The sequence below is a fragment of the Arachis hypogaea genome, chromosome 2 (genome assembly GCF_003086295.3).
Source record: "Arachis hypogaea cultivar Tifrunner chromosome 2, arahy.Tifrunner.gnm2.J5K5, whole genome shotgun sequence".
NCBI classification, from domain to species: Eukaryota; Viridiplantae; Streptophyta; class Magnoliopsida; order Fabales; family Fabaceae; genus Arachis; species Arachis hypogaea.
Genome location: NC_092037.1, coordinates 66,984,017 through 67,010,915, shown reverse-complemented (window position 1 = coordinate 67,010,915; position 26,899 = coordinate 66,984,017). Strand labels below are relative to the sequence as shown.

General features: G+C 34.6%; 2 protein-coding genes and 1 long non-coding RNA gene across 7 annotated transcripts; all 3 read left to right on the top strand.

Annotated features, from left to right (window-relative positions):
- Window positions 1-698: 698 nt before the first annotated feature.
- On the top strand, window positions 699-2,618 carry LOC140177077 (uncharacterized). Its single transcript, XM_072209526.1, has 5 exons — window positions 699-808; window positions 1,831-2,102; window positions 2,204-2,278; window positions 2,371-2,429; window positions 2,580-2,618. Exons 1-5 carry the CDS (start codon window positions 699-701, stop codon window positions 2,616-2,618), a joined length of 555 nt encoding a protein of 184 aa, XP_072065627.1.
- An 11,034-nt stretch (window positions 2,619-13,652) lies between these two features.
- On the top strand, window positions 13,653-16,220 carry LOC112746846 (ATPase 11, plasma membrane-type-like). Of its 5 annotated transcripts, none has more exons than XM_072218423.1 (8): window positions 13,653-13,822; window positions 13,954-14,043; window positions 14,165-14,307; window positions 14,432-14,530; window positions 14,675-14,812; window positions 15,215-15,321; window positions 15,396-15,513; window positions 15,948-16,220. In XM_072218423.1, exons 1-3 carry the CDS (start codon window positions 13,745-13,747, stop codon window positions 14,267-14,269), a joined length of 273 nt encoding a protein of 90 aa, XP_072074524.1. In that variant the 5' UTR covers window positions 13,653-13,744; the 3' UTR covers window positions 14,270-14,307; window positions 14,432-14,530; window positions 14,675-14,812; window positions 15,215-15,321; window positions 15,396-15,513; window positions 15,948-16,220. The 5 variants fall into 5 exon arrangements, with proteins under 5 accessions (XP_072074524.1, XP_072074522.1, XP_072074521.1 ...); XM_072218421.1 differs by lacking the exon at window positions 15,948-16,220 and adding an exon at window positions 15,716-15,905; XM_072218420.1 differs by lacking the exons at window positions 13,653-13,822; window positions 13,954-14,043; window positions 15,948-16,220 and adding an exon at window positions 15,716-15,900 and having other exon boundaries at window positions 14,268-14,307.
- Window positions 16,221-24,495: 8,275 nt separating this feature from the next.
- LOC112746829 (uncharacterized) lies at window positions 24,496-26,760 on the top strand. The gene is made up of 6 exons (XR_011873022.1): window positions 24,496-24,819; window positions 25,303-25,470; window positions 25,551-25,817; window positions 26,139-26,216; window positions 26,385-26,473; window positions 26,562-26,760. It is a non-coding gene; the product is annotated as an uncharacterized lncRNA (long non-coding RNA).
- The last annotated feature ends 139 nt before the right edge of the window (window positions 26,761-26,899 follow it).

The following is a 26,899-nucleotide window of genomic DNA, read 5'->3' as shown; positions in this document are numbered from 1 at the left end:
TAACCCGTCCGTGCGGGTATCCATCCCGCCCCTACTCGCCCCTATAATTATTAAAATTCAATAAATAAAATTAAATTTCAAAATTTATATAACCATCATCACATACATAACAAAAATTAAAGTAAAAATTTAAATATAATACAATATTATTAATTATTTACTAATTATTTTACATATATTATACATATTATATATTAAAGTTATATATATTATATATAGTGGGGCGGATATTACCTAAACCCGACCCACCCTGCCTCTCCCAAGAATTTATCCCGCACTACTAGAAAACTAGTTATTACAGACGGATATTTCCGACGGATTTTCTCCCACGGAAATACAGAGGAAATTTTAGAGGGATTTTTTGTCGGAAAATAAAAAAAATGGATTAGCATAAATTACAGACGGAAAAGAGAATCCGTCGATAATTCCATCGGAAAAATTAATTTTTTTTCCGTAGAATGGTTACAGACAGATTTTTCGTCTGTATTAAATAGACAAAACGCGCGTTTTATTAAATTATTACAGACAAAAAATCCGTCTGTAATTTAAATAAAATCCGTCGAAAATATTGAAAACCCTAGTTTTATTACACTCCATTCACACTTAGTTTTCGAATGCTGTAGAAGGCTCATCCCTCCAACTCTTCGCCCTGCACCCCGCCGCCCACAGCCACCGCAGTCTCTGCCGCCACTGCAGCCATGCAGCCCCCGCATCAGCCCTCGCAGCTCTCCGCAACCCCCACAGCCTCGCAGCCCCTCAGCGGCGCAGCCACTGCAGCCCCTACACAGACACAGCCTCCACCGCCACCGTAGAAGATCCGTCGCCGTCGAATTCCAAGCTTCTTTTCGTTCCAGATCAGCGCTTTCTTTGTCATATTTCCTTCGCGCAGCTGGTAGATCACAAACCCTAACTTTTCTATTCGTTTGTATTTTGTATTTTTCTTCAGCTGACACTTCTTTTGCTCGTTACTCTCTCACAAAATCGGTTGTTTCGTTTTCCTCGTTAATCATTTTTTTATTCATACTTGTTCATAAGCACTGATAATATTGAATGCTATGTACTTTGTGAATTTTGTTCATAAAATGTCTGTTTGCTGTTCATAATTTTGTTCATAATTTTGTTCATAATTGAGTACATATGAAAGGGCTGTTGGATGCGAGGAAATCTATATAGCATAATGGATGTTGGTGGTTGAATTGCGGTGAAATAAATCACGACATATATTGATCTTTTGTCAAATATCTGATCCTCATTCTTTTCTTTTAGAAACCATACCTGGTACATATCTCCATTTTGCATGAGCATTATTCTCTTGAAGAGTTTCTATCAATAACTATGATACTGCAGTCTTTTATTTTGTAGCTTGTTGGGAAGTGGATATAGTAGTGAGAACCATTAATACTGCTGAAAGCTGTCGAAAAAAGTATAAAATTAATGGCTCCAAATAAAATATTTGTCAAGTTTAAAATATTGTAGAAGAGTTCAGTTACAAGTTGAATGTAATGCTGCTCGTGAGTGTAACCTGCTACCTCTTTTTTTGGTTGTTTTGGCAACTTGGCATTTAATTAGTCAAGTTGATGGTTTTTCTAGTGTTAATCTCTTAGCTTCCTTGAAAGTTTGTTCCTGGAAATGAAGAATCTTTGAATCAAATCAAACATTTTTATCTCTTTGAATCAAACCAATATACTGTGGGACCATTATTCCCAGCACTATTTGTTAAGTTTGCTCTGCTTGATGTCGAAGACAATCGAAACTCACTGTCTTATTGAAACACAGGATTCTTGAGGGGTGGTTTATTTATTGTATATAATACACGTAAGCATTTCAAAGGTATAGCAAGGCTCCAGACATCGGGTGCCTGGTGTCGACTCCAAAGGACTCCAGTGGAAACAGAAGGAAACCAAGGAGTATTGGAGAAGTTTCGGTCTATGTCCCCAGTCTACGAATTCCTAAACTTGTTGATTTTGCTCAGTCACTTGGAGATCACTTGTCAAAGAAAATAGTAGAGTGCCTTTCGGCTCTTAGAACACGTATAGTTGTAATGGCTGGCCAAGAAGGCCCTACAATTACAAGAACAAAAAGAAAAAGTGCTACTCAACATGGTCAGTTTCTTAAACAAAGATGAACTTATTTTATTTAATGATAAAAGAAGTAAGATTAAATTTACCGATGCATTGGTATGGCAACGCATGATCATCTGCAGGTGGTTCGATACTGCTTGATCTTCTGCAGGCTCTAGAAGATTATTTGCCGGTTCTTTTGGGGTTAGTCAACGATGGTAAGTCTTATATTTGTTCTTTGTTATGTAATATGTGCTTTTTTTTTGCCTTTTTGTAAGATAAATATTCTAATATTTGCTTTATGGTGAAGGAAGCCATTTACAATATAAAGTACAATTTGTTTGGGTGAATCAAGAGGATGATGCTGAGGTAACTCCAACCATTTTTTTCCTTCTTTCCTGATGTGTATTGTATTTCTGGATTTGATTTGGAAATTATTTTCTACACTTAAAGAGTGCTGATCAGTTTGTTCCCACCATTTCCATTCTTTGTTGTGTGGCGTGATTGATGCTTTCACAGGAAACAACCATGTCTAATGGTTGGTATGAAGTGTTGTAAGTTTTACATTTGATGGCAATGCTATTACTATCACAGGCTAATTTTTTATTGCTTCCAAGATTATCCACTGATGGTTATCAGCTTAAGGTATCTGAAGGTAAGTAATTTGGAATTTTAACACAAATCCATTGTACGAAACAGCCAAAATCCATTGTAATAGATTGGTTTAGACCTCAAATTAGACTCTTTGCTCTTGAGATAATTGTTGTATATACTGTAATACTTTATTTATAAGAATGTTCTGTCTTCGCAGTTGCACTGATCTTTAGTATATATTGTGTCGATTGCGAAAGTAGAATAGTTGTTACTTGTAACAGAAAGCAGACGAGCTTCTGTTGATATCTTCTTAAAGGCTGCTGGATATCTGGATTGTGCTGTCAAACATGTTCTTCCCCAGTTGCCGGCCGAACTCAGGTTAGTACATATATATGTCATTTATGCAATAACTGGAATGAAGCATTTTCTTTCCCTGTATATAACCTATATAGTTTTCTATATTATTTGATGTTTATTACATGTGTTCTGATTATAGGAGGAATTTACCAGTAGACTTAGCAGAAGGAACGCTTCGAGCACTCTCTCTACAGGAATTAGGCCAGGTATCAATATAATTTCGTATGGACCTATGATGAGCGGATAATTTATACGCTTTTTGGCATTGTTTTTAGGTAGTTTTTAGTAAGTTTAAGCTACTTTTAGGGATGTTTTCACTAGTTTTTATGTTAAATTCACATTTCTGGACTTTACTATGAGTTTGTGTGTTTTTCTGTGATTTCAGGTAAATTCTGGCTGAAATTGAGGGACTTGAGCAAAACTCTGAAGAAGGCTGACAAAAGGACTGCTGATGCTGTTGGAATCTGACCTCCCTGCACTCGAAATGGATTTTCTGGAGCTACAGAACTTCAATTAGCGCGCTCTCAACGGCGTTGGAAAGTATACATCCAGAGCTTTCCAGCAATATATAATAGTCCATACTTTATTCGAAGAATGACGACGTAACTTGGCGTTGAACGCCAAGTACAAGCTGCTGTCTGGAGTTAAACGCCAGAAAAACGTCATGATCCGGAGTTGAACGCCCAAAACACGTCATAACTCGGAGTTCAACTCCAAGAGAAGCCTCAGCTCGTGGATTAATCAAGCTCAGCCCAAACATACACCAAGTGGGCCCCGAAAGTGGATTTATGCATCAATTACTTACTCATGTAAACCCTAGGAGCTAGTTTATTATAAATAGAACATTTATCTATTGTATTAGATGTCTTTGATCATTCGGTCTTGTGACCACATGGGGGCTGGCCATTCGGCCATGCCTGGACCTCTTACTTATGTATTTTCAATGGTGGAGTTTCTGCACACCATAGATTAAGGGTGTGGAGCTCTGCTATACCTCAAGTATTAATAAAATTCTATTGTCTTTTATTCAATTCTCTCTTATTCTTATTCCAAGATATTCATTCGTACCCAAGAACATGATGAATGTGATGATAAGTAACCCTCATTATCATTCTCACTTATGAACGTACGTGATTGACAACCACTTCCGTTCTACATGCAACAAGAGCTTGAATGTGTATCTCTTAGATTCCCCAACAGAATCTTCGTGGTATAAGTTAGATAGATGGCGGCATTCATGAGGATCCGGAAAGTCTAAACCTTGTCTGTGGTATTCCGAGTAGGATCCTGGGATTGAATGACTGTGACGAGCTTCAAACTCCTGAAGGCTGGGCGTGATGACAAGCGCAAAAGAATCAAGGGATTCTATTCCAACCTGATTGAGAACCGACAGATGATTAGCCGTGCTGTGACAGAGCATAGGAACGTTTTCACTGAGAGGATGGGATGTAGCCATTGACAACGGTGATGCCCTACATACAGCTTGCCATGGAAAGGAGTAAGGAGGATTGAGTTGAAGCAGTGGGAGAGCAGGCATCCTTGAGCCATACAGTATCTCCATTCGCTTATCTGAAATTCCCACCAATGAATCTGCATAAGTATTCTATCCCTTTTATTATTTATTTTCTTATTTCTATTTCCGAAATCATAAATCAATTTAATCTGCCTAACTGAGATTTACAAGGTGACCATAGCTTGCTTCATACCAACAATCTCTGTGGGATCGACCCTTACTCACGTAAGGTTTATTACTTGGACGACCCAGTACACTTGCTGGTTAGTTGAACGGAGTTGTGAGCTTCTCTAACAGTGCCTGAAATTCTTGTATCACAATTTCGTCCACCAAGTTTTTGGCGCCGTTGCCGGGGATTGTTCGAGTATGGACAACTGACGGTTCATCTTGTTGCTCAGATTAGGTAATTTTCTTTTCAAAAACTTTTTCAAAAATTTTTTTTCTTTTTCGTTTTTCCAAAAATGTTTTCGAAAACAAAAAGTAATAAAAATACAAAAAAATTAGAAAATCATAAAAAAAAATATTTTGTGTTCTTGTTTGAGTCTTGTGTTAATTTTTAAGTTTGGTGTCAATTGCATGCTTTTAAAAATTTTTCTTGCATTTTTCGAAAATCTCATTCATTCATAGTGTTCTTCATGATCTTCAAGTTGTTCTTGATAAGTCCTCTTGTTTGATCTTGATGTTTTCTTATTTTGTGTCTTTCCTTGTTTTTCTTGTGCACTTTTACATTCATATTTTCCATGCATTAAAGATTTCTAAGTTTGGTGTCTTGCATGTTTTCTTTGCATCAAAAATTTTTCAAAATAATGTTCTTGATGTTCATCATGATCTTCAAAGTGTTCTTGGTGTTCATCTTGACATTCATAGCATTCTTGCATGCATTCATTGTTTTGATCTAAAAATTTCATGCATTGAGTATTTTTGTTGTTTTTCTTTCTCATAATTAAAATATTCAAAAAATCAAAAAAATATCTTTTCCTTATTTTCCTCCAAATTTTCGAAATTTTGGGTTGACTTGGTCAAAAATTTTTTAAAATTAGTTGTTTCTTACAAGTCAAGTCAAAATTTCAATTTTAAAAATCTTATCTTTTCAAAATCTTTTTCAAAAATCATATCTTTTTCATTTTTTATAATTTTCGAAAATTTCAAAAATCTTTTTCAAAATATTTTCAAAATCTTTTTCTTATCTTTTATATCTAATTTTCGAAAATTAACTAACAAGTAATGTGATTGGTTCAAAAATTTGAAGTTTGTTACTTTCTTGTTAAGAAAGGTTCAATCTTTAAGTTATAGAATCTTATCTTGTAGTTTCTTGTTAGTTAAGTAATTTTTAAAAATTAAATCTTTTTCAAAATATCTTTTTCTTAAAAATCTTTTTATCTTTTTATCTTATCTTTTTCAAAAACTTTATCTTTTTCAAAATTTGATTTCAAAATATCTTATCTAACTTCTTATCTTCTTATCTTTTTCAAAATTTGATTTCAAATCTTTTTCAAATCAACTAACTAACTTTTTGTTTGTTTCTTATCTTTTTCAAAACCAACTAACTACCTACCCCTCTCTAAATTTCGAAAATTCTCCCTCTCTTTTTCAAAAATTCTTTTTGTTTTAAATTTTAATTTTAATTATATTTTGTCTTTGATTTTCGAAAATTACTAACCTCTTTTTCAAAAATTATTTTCGAAAATTCTCTTCTCTTTTCTTCTTCTATTTAATTAATTAATTACTAACACTTCTCTTCACCTCTCTTCATCCACAAATCCGAATCTCCTTCTTCATTCTTCTACCTCTTTCTTCTTCTACTAACATAAGGGAATCTCTATACTGTGACATAGAGGATTCCTCTTTCTTTTCTTGTTTTCTTCTCTTTCTTATGAGCAGGAACAAGGATAAAGGCACTCTTGTTGAAGCTGATCCAGAACCTGAAAGGACTCTGAAGAGAAAATTAAGAGAAGCTAAATTACAACAATCCAGAAACAACCTTTCAGAAATTTTCGAACAGGAGAAGGACATGGCAGCCGCAAATAATAATGATAATAATGCAAGGAGAATGCTTGGTGACTTCACAAAGCCAACATCCAAGTTTGATGGAAGAAGCATCTCCATTCCTGCCATTGGAGCCAATAACTTTGAGCTTAAGCCTCAACTAGTTGCTTTAATGCAACAAAACTGCAAGTTTTATGGACTTCCATCTGAAGATCCTTATCAGTTCTTAACTGAGTTCTTGCAGGTCTGTGATACTGTAAAGACGAATGGAGTTAATCCTGAAGTCTACAGACTCATGCTTTTCCCTTTTGCTGTAAGAGACAGAGCTAGAATATGGTTGGATTCACAACCTAAGGATAGCCTGGACTCCTGGGATAAGCTGGTCACTGCCTTCTTGGATAAATTCTTTCCTCCTCAAAAGCTGAGCAAGCTGAGAGTGGATGTTCAAACCTTCAAACAAAAAGATGGTGAATCCCTCTATGAAGCTTGGGAAAGATACAAGCAGCTGACCAAAAGATGTCCATCTGACATGTTTTCAGAATGGACCTTATTAGATATATTCTATTATGGTCTCTCTGAATTTTCGAAAATGTCATTGGACCATTCTGCAGGTGGATCTATTCACCTGAAGAAAACGCCTGAAGAGGCTCAAGAACTCATTGACATGGTTGCAAACAACCAGTTCATGTATACCTCTGAGAGGAATTCCGTGAATAATGGGGTACCTCAGAAGAAATGAGTTCTTGAAATTGATGCTCTGAATGCCATATTGGCTCAGAACAAAATGTTGACTCAACAGGTCAACATAATCTCTCAAAATCTGAATGGATTGCAACATGCATCCAACAGTACTAGAGAGACAGCTTCTGAAGAAGCTTATGATCCTGAGAACCCTGCCATGGCAGAGGTTAATTATCTGGGTGAACCATATGGAAATACCTATAACCCATCATGGAGAAATCATCCAATTTTCTCCTGGAAGGATCAACAAAAGCCTCAACAAGGCTTTAACAATGGTGGACGCAATAGGCTGAATAATAGTAAGCCATATCCATCATCTTCTCAGCAACAGACAGAGAACTCTGAACAAAATAATTCTAATTTAGCTAATATAGTCTCTGATCTGTCAAAGGCCACTTTTAGTTTCATGAATGAGACCAGATCCTCCATTAGAAATTTGGAGGCACAAGTGGGCCAGCTGAGTAAGAGAGTTATTGAAACTCCTCCCAGTATTCTCCCAAGTAATACAGAAGAGAATCCAAAAGGAGAGTGCAAGGCCATTGATTTGATCAAAGTGGCCGAATGCACTAAGGAGGAGGAGGACGAAAATCCTAGTGAGGAAGACCTCCTGGGACGTCCCTCAAGCAAGAAGGAGTTTCCTATTAAGGATCCTGAGGAATCTGAGGCTCATACAGAGACCATAGAGATTCCATTAAATCTCCTTCTGCCATTCATGAGCTCTGACTATTATTCATCATCTGAAGAGGATGAAGATATGACTGGAGAGCAAGTTGCTCAATATCTAGGAGCTATCATGAAGCTGAATGCCAAGCTATTTGGTAATAAGACTTGGGAAAGTGAACCTCCCTTGCTCATTAGTGATTTAGATACTTGGACTCAGGAAACTCTACCTCAAAAGAAACAAGATCCTGGCAAGTTCTTAATACCTTACACCATTGGCACCATGAGCTTTGAAAAAGCTCTATGTGATCTTGGGTCAGGGATAAAACTGATGCCACTCTCTGTAATGGAGAAGCTAGGGATCATTGAGGTACAACCTGCCTTGTTCTCATTACAATTGGCAGACAAGTCAATGAGGCAAGCTTATGGAATGGTAGAGGACGTGCTAGTGAAGGTTGAAGGCCTTTACATCCCTGCTGATTTCATAATCCTAGATACTAGGAAGGAAGATGATGAATGCATCATCCTAGGAAGACCTTTCCTAGCCACAGCAGAAGCTGTGATAGATGTCAACAGAGGAGAGTTAGTCCTTCAATTGAATGGGGAATACCTTGTGTTTCAAGCACATGGCCATCCCTTTGTGACAAAAGAAAGTAAGCATGAAGAGCTTCTCTCAGTTCAAGGTCAAGAAGAGCCCACACAGTCAAACTCTAAGTTTGGTGTTGTGAGGCCACAACCAAACTCTAAGTTTGGTGTTCAAATCCCATATCCAAACTCTAAGTTTGGTGTGGAGACAACACACTAAATTGACCTGATCATCTTGTGGCTCCATGAGAGCCACTGTCAAGCTATTGACATTAAAGAAGCGCTTGTTGGGAGGCAACCCAATTTTATTTATCTAATTTTATTTTATTTTGTTTTGGTGTTATTTTTGTGTTGAATTAGGTACATGATCATGAGGAGTCACGAAAAAAATCAAAAAAATTAAAAACAGAGTCAAAAACAGAAGAAAAAATTTTTTTCACCCTGGAAGACGCACGGGCTGGCGTTCAACGCCCAGAAGATGCATCTGGCTGGCGTTCAACGCCAGAACAGAGCATCTTTCTGGCGCTGAACACCCAAAACAAGCTACATCCTGGCGTTTAACGCCAGGATGCGCACACAGAGGACAATCTGGCGCTGAACGCCAGAAACAAGCTTGAAACTGGCGTTCAACGCCAGAAACAAGCATCACATGGGCGTTTAACGCCCAGAACATGCACCAATGGGCGTTTGAACGCCAGAATGGTGCATGAAGGCAATTTACACGCCTATAGGGTGAAGGAATGGTATTTCTTTTCACCTCAGGATCTGTGGACCCCACAGGATCCCCACCTCAGGATCTGTGGACCCCACAGGATCCCCACCTACCTTTTCTTTTAATCCTAATCACACTCTCCTAATCCAAATCTCATTTTCAATGTCACACTTCCCAAAAACCTTCACCAATCACCTCAATTCCTCTTCCCAATTACCCCATGCACCATTCACATCAACCTTCTTTTCCCCATAAATCCCACCTACCTCCATTACATTCAAATTCAATTTCCCACCCTTTCCCACCCAAAATGGCCGAAACCTAACCCTCCCCCCTCCCTATAAATACCTCTCCTTTCTTCTTCATTTTCACACAACACAACCTCTTCTTCTCTCATATAGCCGAACCCCTTCTCTACTTCTCCCCCAGAATTCTCTTCTTCTTCTTCTTCTACTCTTCTTTTCTTTCTTGCTCGAGGACGAGCAAATTTTAAGTTTGGTGTGGTAAAAAGCCTAAGCTTTTTATTTTTCATTCACCATCAATGGCACCCAAGACCGGAGTTTCCTCAAGAAAATGAAAAGGGAAGGCAAAAGCTTCCACTTCCGAGTCATGGGAGAAAGAGAGATTCATCTCCAAGAGCCACCAAGACCACTTCTATGATGTTGTGGCAAAGAAGAAGGTGATCCCCGAGGTCCCTTTCAAGCTCAAAAAGAATGAGTATCCGGAAATCCGACATGAGATCCAAAGAAGAGGGTGGGAAGTCATAACCAACCCCATGCAACAAGTCGGAATATTGATGGTTCAAGAGTTCTATGCTAATGCATGGATCACTAGGAACCATGATCAAAGTATGAACCCGAATCAAAAGAACTATATCACAATGGTTCGGGGGAAATACTTAGATTTCAGTCCGGAAAATGTGAGGTTGGCGTTTCATCTACCCATGATGCAAGGTGATGAACGCCCCTACACAAGAAGGGTCAACTTTAATCAAAGGTTGGACCAAGTCCTTGCGGACATTTGTGTGGAAGGCGCCCAATGGAGAGTAGACTCCAAAGGCAAACCAGTCCAACTAAGAAGACTGGACCTCAAGCCTGTAGCTAGAGGATGGTTGGAGTTCATCCAAAGATCCATCATCCCTACAAGCAACCGATCTGAAGTTACTGTGGATCGGGCCATCATGATTCATAGCATCATGATTGGAGAGGAAGTGGAAGTTCATGAAGTCATATCCAATGAACTCTACAAAATAGCTGACAAGCCTTCATACATGGCACGGCTAGCCTTCCCCCATCTCATATGCCATCTATGTTATTCAGCCGGAGTTATCATAGATGGAGATGTCTCCATTGAAGAAGACAAGCCCATCACCAAGAAAAGGATGGAGCAAACAAGGGAAGTTCCTCACGGCCCTCAAGAAGAACATGAGGAAGTTCATCATCAACAAATGCCTCAAGGAATGCACTTTCCTCCCAACAACTATTGGGAGCAACTTAGTACCTCTTTGGAAGACTTGAGTCATAATGTTGAACAATTAAGGGTGGAGCACCATGAACACGCCCTCACTCTCCAAGAAATAAGAGAAGATCAAAGAGCAATGAGGGAGGAGCAACAAAGGCAAGGAAGGGACATAGAAGAGTTGAAGAACATCATTGGTCCTTCAAGAAGAAGACGCCACTAGAGGTGGATTCATTCCTTGTTCTTTATTTTCTTTCTGTTTTCGGTTTTTAAGTATTATGTTTATCTATGTTTTTGTGTCTCTACTTCATGATCATTAGTGTGTAACCATGCCTTAAAGCTATGAATAAAATCCATTAGTCCTTCACCTCTCTTAAAAGAAAAATGTTTTAATTCAAAAGAACAAGAAGTACATAATTTTCGAAATTATTAGTGAATTTAATTTAATTATATTGATGTGGTGGCAATAATTTTTGTTTTCTGAATGAATGCTTGAACAGTGCATATCTTTTGATATTGTTGTTTATGAGTGTTAAAATTGTTGGTTCTTGAAAGAATGATGAACAAAGAGAAATGTTATTGATGATCTGAAAAAAATCATGAAATTGATTCTTGAAGCAAGAAAAAGCAGTGAAAAAGCAAAAGCTTGTGAAAAAAAAATGGCGAAAAATTGAGAAAGAAAAAGAAGGAGCAGTAGAAAAAGCCAATAGCCCTTAAAACCAAAAGGCAAGGGTAAAAAGGATCCAAGGCTTTGAGCATCAATGGATAGGAGGGCCCAAGGAAATTAAATCCAGGCCTAAGCGGCTAAATCAAAGCTGTCCCTAACCATGTGCTTGTGTCATGAAGGTCCAAGTGAAAAGCTTGAGACTGAGTGGTTAAAGTCGTGATCCAAAGCAAAAAAGAGTGTGCTTAAGAGCTCTGGACACCACTAACTGGGGACTCTAGCAAAGCTGAGTCACAATCTGAAAAGGTTCACCCAGTCATGTGTCTGTGGCATTTATGTATCCGGTGGTAATACTGGAAAACAAAGTGCTTAGGGCCACGGCCAAGACTCATAAGTAGCTGTGTTCAAGAATCAACATGCTTAACTAGGAAAGTCAATAACACTATCCAAAATTCTAAGTTCCCAGAGATGCCAATCACTCTGAACTTCAAAGGAAAAAGTGAGATGCCAAAACTGTTCAGAAGCAAAAAGCTACAAGTCCCGCTCATCTAATTATAATTAACATTCATTGATATTCTGGAATTTATAGTATATTCTCTTCTTTTATCCTATTTGATTTTCAGTTGCTTGGGGACAAGCAACAATTTAAGTTTGGTGTTGTGATGAGCGGATAATTTATACGCTTTTTGGCATTGTTTTTAGGTAGTTTTTAGTAAGTTTAAGCTACTTTTAGGGATGTTTTCACTAGTTTTTATGTTAAATTCACATTTCTGGACTTTACTATGAGTTTGTGTGTTTTTCTGTGATTTCAGGTAAATTCTGGCTGAAATTGAGGGACTTGAGCAAAACTCTGAAGAAGGCTGACAAAAGGACTGCTGATGCTGTTGGAATCTGACCTCCATGCACTCGAAATGGATTTTCTGGAGCTACAGAACTTCAATTAGCGCGCTCTCAACGGCGTTGGAAAGTAGACATCCAGAGCTTTCCAGCAATATATAATAGTCCATACTTTATTCGAAGAATGACGATGTAACTTGGCGTTGAACGCCAAGTACAAGCTGCTGTCTGGAGTTAAACGCCAGAAAAACGTCATGATCCGGAGTTGAACGCCCAAAACACGTCATAACTCGGAGTTCAACTCCAAGAGAAGCCTCAGCTCGTGGATTAATCAAGCTCAGCCCAAACATACACCAAGTGGGCCCCGGAAGTGGATTTATGCATCAATTACTTACTCATGTAAACCCTAGGAGCTAGTTTATTATAAATAGAACATTTATCTATTGTATTAGATGTCTTTGATCATTCGGTCTTGTGACCACATGGGGGCTGGCCATTCGGCCATGCCTGGACCTCTTACTTATGTATTTTCAACGGTGGAGTTTCTGCACACCATAGATTAAGGGTGTGGAGCTCTGCTGTACCTCAAGTATTAATAAAATTCTATTGTCTTTTATTCAATTCTCTCTTATTCTTATTCCAAGATATTCATTCGTACCCAAGAACATGATGAATGTGATGATAAGTAACCCTCATTATCATTCTCACTTATGAACGTACGTGATTGACAACCACTTCCGTTCTACATGCAACAAGAGCTTGAATGTGTATCTCTTTGATTCCCCAACAGAATCTTCGTGGTATAAGTTAGATAGATGGCGGCATTCATGAGGATCCGGAAAGTCTAAACCTTGTCTGTGGTATTCCGAGTAGGATCCTGGGATTGAATGACTGTGACGAGCTTCAAACTCCTGAAGGCTGGGCGTGATGACAAGCGCAAAAGAATCAAGGGATTCTATTCCAACCTGATTGAGAACCGACAGATGATTAGCCGTGCTGTGACAGAGCATAGGAACGTTTTCACTGAGAGGATGGGATGTAGCCATTGACAACGGTGATGCCCTACATACAGCTTGCCATGGAAAGGAGTAAGGAGGATTGAGTTGAAGCAGTGGGAGAGCAGGCATCCTTGAGCCATACAGTATCTCCATTCGCTTATCTGAAATTCCCACCAATGAATCTGCATAAGTATTCTATCCCTTTTATTATTTATTTTCTTATTTCTATTTCCGAAATCATAAATCAATTTAATCTGCCTAACTGAGATTTACAAGGTGACCATAGCTTGCTTCATACCAACAATCTCTGTGGGATCGACCCTTACTCACGTAAGGTTTATTACTTGGACGACCCAGTACACTTGCTGGTTAGTTGAACGGAGTTGTGAGCTTCTCTAACAGTGCCTGAAATTCTTGTATCACAATTTCGTCCACCAACCTACTAAATGAGGTGTCTTATCTCTGCTATGGTGTATTCATGATCCACTCTTAGCTTTGAAACATTCAACTGAAAATCCCTCTGCTTTGGTATAATTGTTTATTTCTTCCCTTGTTTAGGGAGTGGATATCCAACTTGGAATGGCAATTGATAGTACCAAGGCCACTCTAGCTGTGAAGCGTAGACTTGCATGCGAAATGGTGAAATGTTGGCAGCAGGTATGATAATGAAGAATTTGTCCTTTACTGAGTCTGTACCCTGTTGATTATGCTTTTGTTTGCATTAGTTTGTTAACATGCATCGGTTCGCTAAGCTTTGGGTATTTTTATATTTCACTCTTTGTTTTCAGGCTCAAGATAATATTATGAACCTTCCATTGGCAAATGATTGGGGCGAAAAGCATATTCTCTTTGTGAAATGGAAATATGTAGAAGCAAAAGTACGAGATTCTTTGCATCTTGATATTTGTTTATTTATAAATCATGAGTTGCTGTATAGTAATGATTAGAAATCTCTATCAAGTTAACATAAGTAATTACCTTGTTGAAATGGTTTACCAGGCTGCAGCATATTATTATCACGGTTTGATTCTTGATGAGGGAAATACAGAGAAATCTCATGGGATGGCGGTTCTTGACTTTGCATTTGGACATAAAAGGATATAAAAGGATAAGTTTCTTGACAACAGTTCCATATTTTTCATGTATGTGTAAAATTGACTTTGCATTTGGATATAACCTTTCTCTCATTTCATTGACCCCTACATGAATTTTTCTTTCTCCTTTTTCGTTTTGGTAAATTATCTTGTTCTGGGTTGTGTTTTTCAGGAGAGCAAGTTTTTGAAGTTCTTGGGATTTATGTGGAATCCCCTTTCTTGGGTTATGGAGGCTGCTGCTATAATGGCAATTACTCTTGCTAATGGAGGGGTAAGTGTGCTTACTAGCTTCTAAAACTTGTTATTAGCAATGGAGGTGTATCAAACTCTTGAATTAACTTAACTTTTTGCTAAGTTTAGGTGAACTCAATCTGAGTTTGATTATTTTGTACTTGCTCTTATTATTATTGTACAGGGTAAGCCTCCTGATTGGCAAGACTTTGTTGGTATTATCACTTTGCTTGTCATCAATTCAACCATCAGTTTCATAGAGGAGAACAATGCTGGTAATGCTGCTGCAGCTCTCATGGCTCGTCTCGCTCCGAAAGCAAAGGTGTGGGATTCAGTGTCATTTTATTATGTCCTTAATGTTTGCATTGGATACTGGTATTGGATAAAACATGCATTGGATAAAACATACTGAATGATCTTTCTTCTATTTTAGAATGACAATTACAAGCCACTGATTGGTTCTTGAATTAAATAGTGAGAGGAATGTTGGATGAGGATTTTTCTTATCAAACTTTATCCATCACTTTTATAATTTTTCGGTCAAATTGAGAACTGAGTCATGGACTGCCTTCGAAATGGGATTGCTTAATTTTCTAAAGTTACTTACAAACTCTCGATAACTTTACATAGATATGGTATTTTAATTATAACTTCTCTGGAGAAAAATATTGTAACCGGTGTTTATTTGATCATTTTCAAATGCTTTTATTCATCTTATTTGCAGGTGAAGTTGGCTGGATCAATTAGCAGTCAATACTTGACTGCATTGCTCATGGCAGCTCCTTTGGCCCTCTGAGATAGGTTCTTGGTCCACAGAGGTCAAAAGTACAAGTAAGTTTCTATTATTGAGTTGTAAAGATTTCAGAATTAAATTATTGTGACTATAATTGGAAGTTTCCTACCAGGTCTCCTGGGAATGCTTTTGTTGAAGGCGATGCTTCTAGTGCCAGCTACTTCCTCGCAGGTGCAGCTGTTACCGGTGGGACTATCACAGTTGTAGGCTGCGGCACAAGTAGTTTACAGGTATGTGAATCCAATGAACTCTTATGACAAGAATCCTGATCATATTATATTTTTCAGTGGAGCCATTTTGCATTTCGCTTAAAAATGCCCTGAGCTTCTCTTAACTTGATCCTTCTCTTAACTATAATTTCCCTAGTGTTGTTGAATCTTACGATGAGTTGTATTTGCTAAACCGTCTGAGGGTTTTTTGGCGTGTGTGCAGAATCATCCTGTTGTTGTTGTGCCTAGGCTTCCTGCTGGTTTGAATTTGCTTAGCCCATTTGAGTTCTTTTAAATGTTCTTTTTCATTCCGCACTCTGTGAAGAACCCTTTAATTATTTTATTTTTGTTCTGATCTCTGTTTGCTTTTGTTGTTCTCTCTATTTTTCTATGTTTTGATTCTTTGGCATAGATTGATTTACTCCAATTCCAATTCGGATTTAATTCTATTTCAGTCAGGAGATGTCAAGATTAACTTTCAATGTGGAGCTTGATGCTGCTAATGCAACTTAGTTATCTATTAATATTTTAGATTATTCTATCTTTAAGTGCTAAGTGTAATTTGTGACATTCATGTAACATTGGGATGGTCATCTTATTTTTTTTGGGAATTTTTTTATTAAGACAATGAGATATTGGCCAATGATGTTGAAAAATAACATCCAATTTTATAGGTATCATGTAATGAATATTATGTTTATTTATGTGATATTTGGCTTTCTTTTTTCAATTTATAGTGTTTGATGGAGTAAATTTAGAAAATAAATCTAAAGTATTCATTTTGCAATGGAAAAATCTAAAAAAAATTCTATTTTATCTTACTAACGGATTTACAAATGGATTTTCTGTCTGTAATCAGAACGGGATGATTTTTCAAAGTTTAAATTACAGACAAAAAATCTGTCGGAAAATTTGTCTGTAATTACAGACGAAAAATCCGTCAAAAAATCCGTCGGAAAATCTGTCTATAATTACAGACAGAAAATCTGTCGAAAAATCCGTCTGTAATTACAGACGGAAAATCTGTCGAAAAATCCGTCTGTAATTACAGACGAAAAATCCGTCGGAAAGTTCGTCGTCTTTGGGAAATGGATAGAAAATTTACAGAGGGAAAATCCGTCGGTAACTGCTAAAAATCCATCTGTAATTTTCAGACGGAAAAAATCCGTCGTTAAATAATTTCCGACGGGGCTTTTACAGAGGGACAAAATCCGTCGGTAATTTCGTCAGTAACCAAAAATCCGTCTGTAATAAAGACTAAATCCGTCTGTAAATTTGTCTGTATTAATCTATTTTCTAGTTGTGCCGCTAAAAACCCGTCCGATGTGAAACGGATAATTACCCGTCTCGAACGAATAGGGGTGAAGTTGGTACCCGCGAGTTCGGATGGTATTGCCATCCTTACTCACAAATGCCTCCTCATTTCTCATTTCTCAACACCTTCTTTAAAGATTTCTTATTTCACCACTCTCACTATTATGTGTTATCTTCTTTTTTAAATAAATATTTTTTTATTTTTTATATTTATTCAAAAATTACTATATCTACTATTTACGTTTTATTTAAGTGTTTAATTTTAATGCATTAATAATATAAATTATTTTTTTATTATTTAATAACTATTCACGTATTGATTATTTAAAGTAATTATTTTTGCTAACGTAAATATATTTTAAACATAGAATAAAAAGACATCAGGTAAATAATATAAATGTCAATATAATAATGTATAAAAAAAGTAAGTGTTTAAAACTTTTGTTTCTCTTCTCTTTATCCTTGGCATTTCCAGTGGTATTACGAAACCACCTCTAATCATATTTAAGAGTTTTTAGGAGCAATTATATGTGTTTTTAGGAACAAGAATTTTTTTAATTATAAATTAAAAAAATAATTATTTTTTAAAATAAAAATATGATTTATTTTTGTGCACTTTTATGTATTTTTATATATTTTATTTTTGGTACACAAAAATACATAAAAGTATACAAGAATACATATAAATAAGTCATATTTTATTCTTGAGAAGTAGTTATTTTTTTTAGTTTATAATTAAAAAAATCTTTGTTAAATATGACTTATTCCGGCATATCTGTTTATTTTTGAAGACGATAATAATGATTATCATTGTTAAATATAACTTGTTTTTCTTAATTTATAATTTAAAATTTTTAAAATCATGTTTGTTGTTTGTGTATTTTTAGATACTTCTACATACGATTTATAAATCTATATACTCTTTTGAAGAAGATGATATGAATTAAAAACTGTGTGATTTAAAAATTTTAAGGAGAGTTTGAGAGAGAGAGTAAGGCAATTCTATAATTTTTATAAAATTAGTCGAGTTTAAAGCGAATTTGTTAATTTTTCTTGAATTCGTCATGGTCTAGCAAACTTGCTCAAATACTAAAATAAAACACGTATTTAAAGAATTAAAATTCAAAAACCGTATTTGAAAAAATAATATTTTTTTTATTTTATAAATAAAAATAAAACCCGACTTTCTGTACAAAAGTCTTTGTAACCCCATGTAAGGGCCTATTTTCATTCCACTTGTCATCGTAATTCAGCAACTACTAGGGGTGGGCATGGTTTGGATTTTTTTAAATCCAAACCGGATCCATTTCAGAACCAGATTTATGGTTCATGAAACCAAACCATAACTAAATTGAAGAGAGAAACCGGTTTTAAATCGGTTTGAAAAATAAAAATCGGTTTTAAACCAGTTTTAGAATTTAAATTCGGTTTTTACTTATAAACCGGTTTTAAATTCAGTTTTACATATAAAACCGGTTTTTTTAAATCCAAATCTAAAATCCAGTTTTTTTAAAAAAAATCCAAATCTAAAATCCAGTTTTAAATCCGGTTTTTTTAAAATCCAAATCTAAAATCCGGTTTTTTTTAAATCCAAATCTAAAATCCGGTTTTTTTTATAAAATCTACTTTTAAAACAAGTTTTTAGAAATTTAATTTTCAAACCATAATTTTTTTAAAAGTAAAAATTAATACTAAAGTCATTTTAAAGTGTATAGGTTCATTACAACTAGAATTTGGTTCTTTATAAAGCTAATGACAATAGCTAATCTATATAACATTTAATCATTCTCAAGACATCAAAAGAATACCACCAAAAAATCTCTCTAAAACAACAACCACAAAGTATCAAAAGATGCCAAGTTGCCAACAAAATCATCAAACAACCACAACCTTTGAGGAAAATATATCTGCAAATAACAAAATATACCTTTGTCATTTTAAAACAAATCTTTGAATGAAAGTATTAAACCAAATGAGAATATTAAGCATACCTAGTCATCATCAAGATTATCAATTGATGCCGCCATAGAACAAGCACCATCATTAGAGGAAAATATATCTGCCAAGGGAATCAAATTAATTATCAAGTCTATATTCAACAACTTTTAATTGGTAACTAATACCTAAATTCTAAAATAGAAGGATAACAAAAACAAAAATAAAATAAAATGAGAAGAAATATGAAACAAATTTTATACCTTGATCAACTTGTTGAAGAACTTCACCATCATCATCTAAAGCAGAGAAAAGATCTTCCTTAAGCCAATCTCCTGTGCAGACTAAGGCTTCTACCATTCTAGGTGTTAAGGAACTGCGGTATGGATCGAGGACTCTTCCTCCAGTACTAAATGCAGACTCCGAAGCTACCGTAGAAACAGGTATAGCCAATACCTCACGAGCCATATTTCCAAGAATTGGAAATCGGGTTGAGTTGACCTTCCACCAGTTTAGTATATCGAACTTATGGGAGTATGGCTCGCATTCTTCTTGTAAATATCTATCAAGTTCAGATCTTGTATTTGTTCTGCGACCGGTTGCTTGCAGAAAAAAAGCCCATGCCATGAAGATCGGTATTAATGTTGTTGGCTTGAACATCTTGCGTATCAGCTTCACTTGCTTCCTCAGAACTTTGGTATTGCTGATAAAGTAACTTTATGCACTTGGACAACTTTGACTTCAATTCGCCTCCTTTTTCTTCTCCAAAGAAGTAATCCAAGAAATAATTGACATACTCAATCTTTTGCATTGGATTAAGTACGATAGCAATCAATAACAACATATTCACCGAATCAGGATTACCCCAATACTTCTCATACTTAACCCTCATCCTTTCTGCCATTGACATAGTACTAAAATCAACAGAATCACAAGAATGACGAATAAATCGTCCAATTGCAAATACTTCCTTCATATACATATCACTGGTAACATATAAGGTACCAAAAACATGTATAGTGGCATCACTGAACACTCGCAAAAATGGTACAATGGACTCAGCATACTCCCAATATGAATCAGAAGGAACACCTCTCCCTTTTCCTCCATTCATCTCTCCTATATAGGTATTATCTTTGAAAGCAAGCAACTCAAATGCTTTGCGATACTTCAAAGCTACCTCTAACATTTGATAGGTAGAGTTCCACCTAGTCTCAACATCCATGCAAGGCAAGCCTTTATATTGGATTTTTTCTAATTCAACACACTTTTGAAACCTACTAGCTCTAGATGGAGAAGATCTAACATACTTTACTGCACTACGAATCCTCAAGACTGATTCATCAATCTCTTTCAACCCCTCTTTTACAATTAAGTTTATAATATGTGCACAACACCTCATATGAATAAATTCACCATTCAAAATAATGCTATTCCAAGAATTCAATCGCTGCTTCAGATATTTAATTGCAACATCGTTAGAGGAGGCATTATCAACCGTCACACTAAAGACCCAATTCAAATTCCAATTATTTAAACAAGATTCAATTGTTGCTCCTATAACCTCTCCTGAATGACTTGTCACTTGAATGGATCTGGATTTGGATCCGGTTTAAAACCATTTAAATGGATTGGATCAAAAACCAAACTATAAAATAAATATAATTTGGTTTGGATTTTTTTTGGTTTAAAACTGGTTTTTTTAAATGATTTGGTTTGGATTTTTTTAAAATGGTTTGGATCCGGTTTTTTTGCCCACCCCTAACAACAACTATAGATGAAATTAGGATCGGACATTATTCTACCTTAAAATCAAAATGGTTTATATATTCATCACCAATGCATAAGACTTATTATATGCTGAAAATATTTATGAATATTATATTAATTTAGATTTTGCTTTTTAACACATTAAAAAAAGATGAAAATTTAAGTGCAGTTGACTTCACGTTAAGTTGATAATTGAGAGTCGTTAGATAAAAATTTAGTCAAATCAATCAAATCATCTAACGACTCTTAGTTATCAACTTCATGTGAAGCCGACTATACCTGAATTTTCATCTTAAAAAAATGTACGGTAATTACATCAACAGAGATATCAACCTATCTTAATTCAAATGAAGTATATAGCTAATAGCTAGGTTTCTTTGTTCCTTCATCAACAGCTTTATTGCCTAGTAGTCCCTACCTACTCCAAGAAATTAAAATGGTTGCGACTAATTAATAAATTTGTAGTTTGCACATCATAAATAAAATTAAATTTAAAAGATGTATAAAAAGAGAGTTTAATATACATACAATTTTTTTTAAATTTTAGCGTTATACTACACATTCAAATCTTAAATAAGGTGTATTTGTAGTTTGTATTTGTTTTAAACTGACATCCAAATCTTAAATAAGGTGTATTTGTAATTTGTATTTGTTTTAAACTAAGTTTGTTTGTGTGTCGTTATCATTAAAAAATTTTGGTGCATTCTGGATCTAAAATATTATACATATAAAAAGAAGACAACAATGATGATAATAACGATAATAAAAGAAAAAAATAAAAAAAAAAGAGAAGAAAAAGAAAAAGCAGCAGCAATTTATTCTAGTGTGTTAAAAGTAATTTCAACTTTTAGAATAAATAGACACAAAAAATACCAAAAACTTATAAGTACAACACCGAAAACAATTTTATGTTACACCAAATTGTGTTTTAAAATATACCGAAACTACCATTAAACGTAACATAAATAGATTCATGGAAAAAACAATTCAAAACTCTAACATTTCATTCAAATTCAAACCTTAAACCATGAATACTGATTTTTACAAAGAAAAACGAAATTATTCAACACGTAGACAAAATAACTACACCAGCATAAACTACTAACGAACTATATTAACAAGGTTCGAACTAAATCTTATCCACTTGATTCGTTTTAAAACAATAATCAAATTTGTCCTGGTTTGATTGACAGTGTTAACTTGCATTATTCATTATCTTCGAAAATGAAATACCTATTCAAACCTGATTTCACAACTTGATTTTAATAAAATTTGATCCAAATCTTTAAGTAAGATTAAAGAGCATTGGTCGTAAATAAAAAAATGCAAAGAACAAAGAGAATATAAAGAAGGAAGAAAACGTTGAAAAAATTTGAAAAAAAAATTCACATAAAAAAGACAGTTATATATAGTAATGCATTAAGTCAAAAGGTTATTAGAAATAATAATGCACCGAACTGAATTAGATTAGAATAACTTAATTGGACTTGATTGATTAAATGAGTTGGATGTCGAATTTTATTGTAAATTTTATTCTATTATCAAATAATAGTAATAAATGACAGCCTTGTCAATAAAAATGATGAGACATCAAGTTTGACTTCTATACTCATAAAGAACTAATTATAAGAACAAAATTGTGTTTATACCAACTAAACAAAACTATCTTACTGTAGCTCAGAATATAATGTTAACCTAAATTGGGAAATCACTGTGTGACACGACACACTTAGCTTCCACACCTGAAAGAGGCATGGATTTGCCGGTTGCTAGAAAACGCTAGAAAACCTACCCTCAATATTTTAAAGATCACCGCTTTAACTTTAATAAAGACCGTAAAATCTTACAACTTTTAACACATTAAGACTTCAACTAGTCCATACTGTACTTGGATTTTTTGTGATACTTACTTAATTTTATTTAATAACAAAATAAATACTTACTTTTATTGTAGTGCCATTTGTAATATTTTTTTTTTGTTTTGTCATAATTAATGTATTTGATATAAAATTATTCATATGTTTTTACTTAGCACTTTAATCTTTTAAAAGATATACGAATTTATAGTATATTGTTAAATTTCAACACAAAGTACAAACCACCTTAGCACATATTATGATGAAAGAGCAGCAACTCAATTGTGCATATCACTGCATCCGTCTCCAACTTTTAATTTCTATTTATTTTTTTCAAAATTTAAAAAAGAAGAAGAAATATTATGGGTATTTGAAAATTTTCAACCACCACACATGGGTAAAGCAGAATTTGTAAAGCGACTGCATATGCCCCCACTTGACGCAGCTCCATTATTATGTTGAACTAGAAAAGATTAAATTTTACCAATTTGGGGTTGATTCCTTTCATAATTATAAGATATTATTTGGATAAATTGTGGCAATATGACTAAGACATTATTGTACATGTTCATTATTATTCGTAGTCGTGCATGTGAGATTAGAGAGCATGCAGTACACATTTGATTTTATTAATTAGTTCTTCGGTTATTAGGCTTAATTAGATATAATAACATATATAATTTCTAGCTAGTCCTTATTGTTCAGTTATTGCAAACTACGTAGCATATATTTATATAGCTGTTGACGGGCCACAAAAGTAGGTGGGGTTCATACGAGATTATGTTGCTATATATATATTTGAGTCAAAGGCAATTTGAGACTTGAGATCAACTTTGCTGGAGAATATATAAGATTTTACTGGGACAATCATTTTTGGGAATTCTTTGAGGTTAAGGTTTTAAACAAATTTGTTCAATCTCTGAGGGGCCTGGAACTATTAACACAAGAAAAGATTTATATCAGCCATGTGACATTCATAATCATAGATAGATAGAGTGAGCTAGTTCAAGAAACAAGCTATCTTAGCCTTCGACTTGTTATGTCCTTTACAATTTGTCTCTTTTCTACTGCATCCCTTTATAACCATTAAGTCTTTCCAGTGATCTCTGAAGAATTATAATTGCCATTTCTTCATTATATATATTGTTCTTATATCGTTCTTTAAAACATATATTAAAAACAAGGTAGAAAATAATTAATAGTTAAGTGTTAAATCGTTATTTTAGCTTTAACAAAAAGAAAAAGAAGTTAGTGTTTCGAATTTTTTATAACTGAGCTAGCTAGTTTCGTTTTAAATCGTGCAATTTAATTTCATTCAATCCACACTAACTAGCTTATACCTTTTGACTCCGAACTCCAATCCCACATTTGAAAAATAAATATTTTGTGTACACATTATTAATTATCTTTTGTACCATGTTGATATGAGAAATGTGTTATGAACTTATTCAACATGAACCACCCATCAATATTCTCAATTTTGTCATTATATCTTTTCTTTGGTTTTCTTTTTTTTTTTTTTACCCCACCTGACTACTTGTATTTGTTAGTATTGCAAGTGTGAGAAGTGTTGAAATTAGTCCCACATCAAAGAAAGCATGGAAGAGTGAGGAGTTTATAAGATGAGAGACCCATTAACTTAACACCTTAAGGTTTTGAGTTGGATGTGGTGTCTTCTCATCTTATGTTCTCTCACTTAATTCCTCTCCGAAGATGTGGAGACTCACACTTGGGAGGAGTGTTGAAGTTAGTCCCACATTTGAGTACATCAAGGAAAGCACTCACTATTTAGTGCATAATAAAGCTAATTAGCTCTAAATATATATATATAATTTCAACAATTTTAACAACCATTACCAACCACCACAAACAACCCAAATTCCCCATAAACCTTTTATAGAAATTGTCTTAGAAAAACTCCCACCACACACTACAAGAAAAAAGATTTTTAGCTACAAACTTTTAGCGGCCATAATATTATTGCCATAATTTTTTTTAAAATCATCTTTTAGTGATAATTGTATATTTACCATTAATACCATAAATTATAATAGCAATTTAAACTATGGCCACTAAAAAAAAGCTAAAATTTAAAAAATAACGACAAATTTAAACGGCTAAACCAAAATTATTTTTACTATGGGTGCCTCGCCACTTTACCTCACACAAACTACTCTCAGTGCTTCATTCTCTCTCAAAACCACACATCGTTCTTCTTCTTCTTCTTCTTCTTCAGTGCTTCATTTTCTCTGAGAACCACACATCGTTCTTCTTCTTCTTCTTCTTCTTCTTCTTCTTCTTATTCTTCTTCTCACATCTCCATCATTCCATCTTTTTCATCGCTCGAATTTCTTCCAAGTTTTCATCTCAATGTTAATCGTGACCTGAATCCTTTTCTCGGATAAGCTAGTGCTGATTTTGATTGAAATATGAATCGCGCTCTAATCGTCAGGTACGAGTTCCTTAATCTTCCTCTCAATTCTGATTCTTGTACTCTCAATTTGTGTTCTATCGCAACCTGGTGCTTTTTTCCAATTATTTTTTGTTCAATGTAAATTGCTGAAATTCAATTGTCATTGTTATTCTGAAATATTCATTTGATAGGATGAATTAGGATTATTAGAATACAAAATTGAGCTTTGCTTTTTCTCCTTTATTTAATCGTTAAACCTAGGGATGCAATAGTTGGGAGACAGATGTTTGATTTGTTGAATTAGGTTTAAGATTTATTATACATTTGTAAAGCTGTTTTGGCATGGATGAATTAAGATTTTTGTTTATATTTGATGGAAACCTTGTATTGCCTTTGATTTTCTATATTTAGTGAGTTAAATATAATCTTAGCTGATTGAGTGTTAGGGATCTTTCATTCTTTTAATTAGGTGTGGCTTTAAATTGTGTAATTTTTATTGCTTGGCTCTGTTTTAATTTCTAGGGTTTGAAGCCTTATTCAAATTGAATATATGTTTAATGAAGTGAAAAAAGCCTCTGCATCTTGCATTCTTTACGTCAAAGCCTTCTTGTTGATACTGCTATGACTCAGCATGGTATAGGTGATGAAGCTACTTTAAAGAAAATAATTTATGAGGTGGATACAGATAATGTATGTTGGTTCTAAACTTAAATTTGGGGAACTTCTTTATGAAAATATTGTTATCATTACTGAGATTTTTAAACTAACAGGATGGAAGAATAAACTGTGAGAAATTTTGTGCAATGATGAGAAGCGAAACCCCACACCCCGGACAACTACACTAAATCTCTTGAATTCAGTCAATTTCACACCATTGATGTGTATTTATTGAAGTATTGTTTCGTACGAATTTAAATTTGAGCTGTCACATGTTATTGTACTGATGCCGGAATTTTCATGTTAAAGTATCACCTATGATATCCTATGAGGATTTATCTCTGTATGCTGGTTGAGGAAAGAGCAGCCAATGAGGCAAGGCAAGTTTGGTTTGCTGAATCTGTAATGAAGTACAAGCTTAAATATAGTTGTTCAATCTGAAATCCTTTCCTGCATATTTTTTCTGGTCATTACTTGTCATTCTCGTATGATTACTCATTGAAATCCTTTCTTGCATATTCAATTTGAAAGTTTAGTGAAGTTACTTATTGAATAAATTCTGAAAAATTTAAACTTTATTTATCACTTTAATTTTTATGGTATTATTCTTCCTGAAGTAACACCAAGACTTCTCTTCAGATATTTTATTTCTGCGTTAAAATATTGTTACTTAATGCTTTTATTTCTTGTTTGACACATAGGTCTTGAAATTCTTGATGGAAAGGAATAGTGTCAATGTCCTTCATGGTCAGGTTACAAGTGGAACACTGATTCTGCAGGTTTGTACTATTATGTTTATATTTCAGATGCATATATTTGATTGGAACAGTACTTCCACCAATTCTTAAAAATAGAGTGCAGACTAATGCTATGAGCTGATATTCTTTATTGAGGATTTCCCTCACACAATTTCTAATGCAATATTCAAAATCATTGGTTCCTATTAGGATTGTGCTGTTAGTTTGCTCTTTGCATTGCTTCCAGTATTGGGTGGAACATCAGGTGTTCTTCAGGGAGTAACATATATGACTAAATCGTGAGTAAATTATAGAATTGATTGTGTTCTGCTTTGATTTGATGTGCTGATCTGACTAAATTCTTTTTTTATGATATACCTATTTCAGTTACTTATTCGGTGATTCCTTGAGATTATGAGATAGGAGAGAAAGGGGTTAACCTAAGTGGAGGCCAGAAGCAATGGATTCAGCTCGGTCATGCTCTTTACCAAAATGTTAATATATACCTCTTGGATGATCCATTCAGTGCTGTTGATGCACATATTGTCACAAATCTTTTTAATGTAATGAAAAATTCCTTTCTTTACATATTGCATTTAATTTCTCTAGTGTCGTTTACTTTCACTATAACAAATTTGAGCTGAGACAACCCTTTAGAAACGTTGTCTATAATAAAAGACAACACTTTCTGACAAAACGTAATACTTTTTGGGGGGTTGGCTATA

What these genes read in the sequence shown, in the direction of transcription:
- LOC140177077 (XM_072209526.1), top strand. Translation starts at nt 699, where the DNA reads ATGCAGCCCCCGCATCAGCCCTCGCAGCTCTCCGCAACCCCCACAGCC. An exon ending in AAAAAGTGCTACTCAACATG is followed by an intron (nt 2,103 to 2,203) that starts GTCAGTTTCTTA and finishes GATCATCTGCAG; the next exon opens with GTGGTTCGATACTGCTTGAT. An exon ending in ATCAAGAGGATGATGCTGAG is followed by an intron (nt 2,430 to 2,579) that starts GTAACTCCAACC and finishes ATGCTTTCACAG; the next exon opens with GAAACAACCATGTCTAATGG.
- LOC112746846 (XM_072218418.1), top strand. Translation starts at nt 14,369, where the DNA reads ATGAATTTTTCTTTCTCCTTTTTCGTTTTGGTAAATTATCTTGTTCTG. An exon ending in TTACTCTTGCTAATGGAGGG is followed by an intron (nt 14,531 to 14,674) that starts GTAAGTGTGCTT and finishes ATTATTGTACAG; the next exon opens with GGTAAGCCTCCTGATTGGCA. An exon ending in GTCTCGCTCCGAAAGCAAAG is followed by an intron (nt 14,813 to 15,214) that starts GTGTGGGATTCA and finishes TCTTATTTGCAG; the next exon opens with GTGAAGTTGGCTGGATCAAT.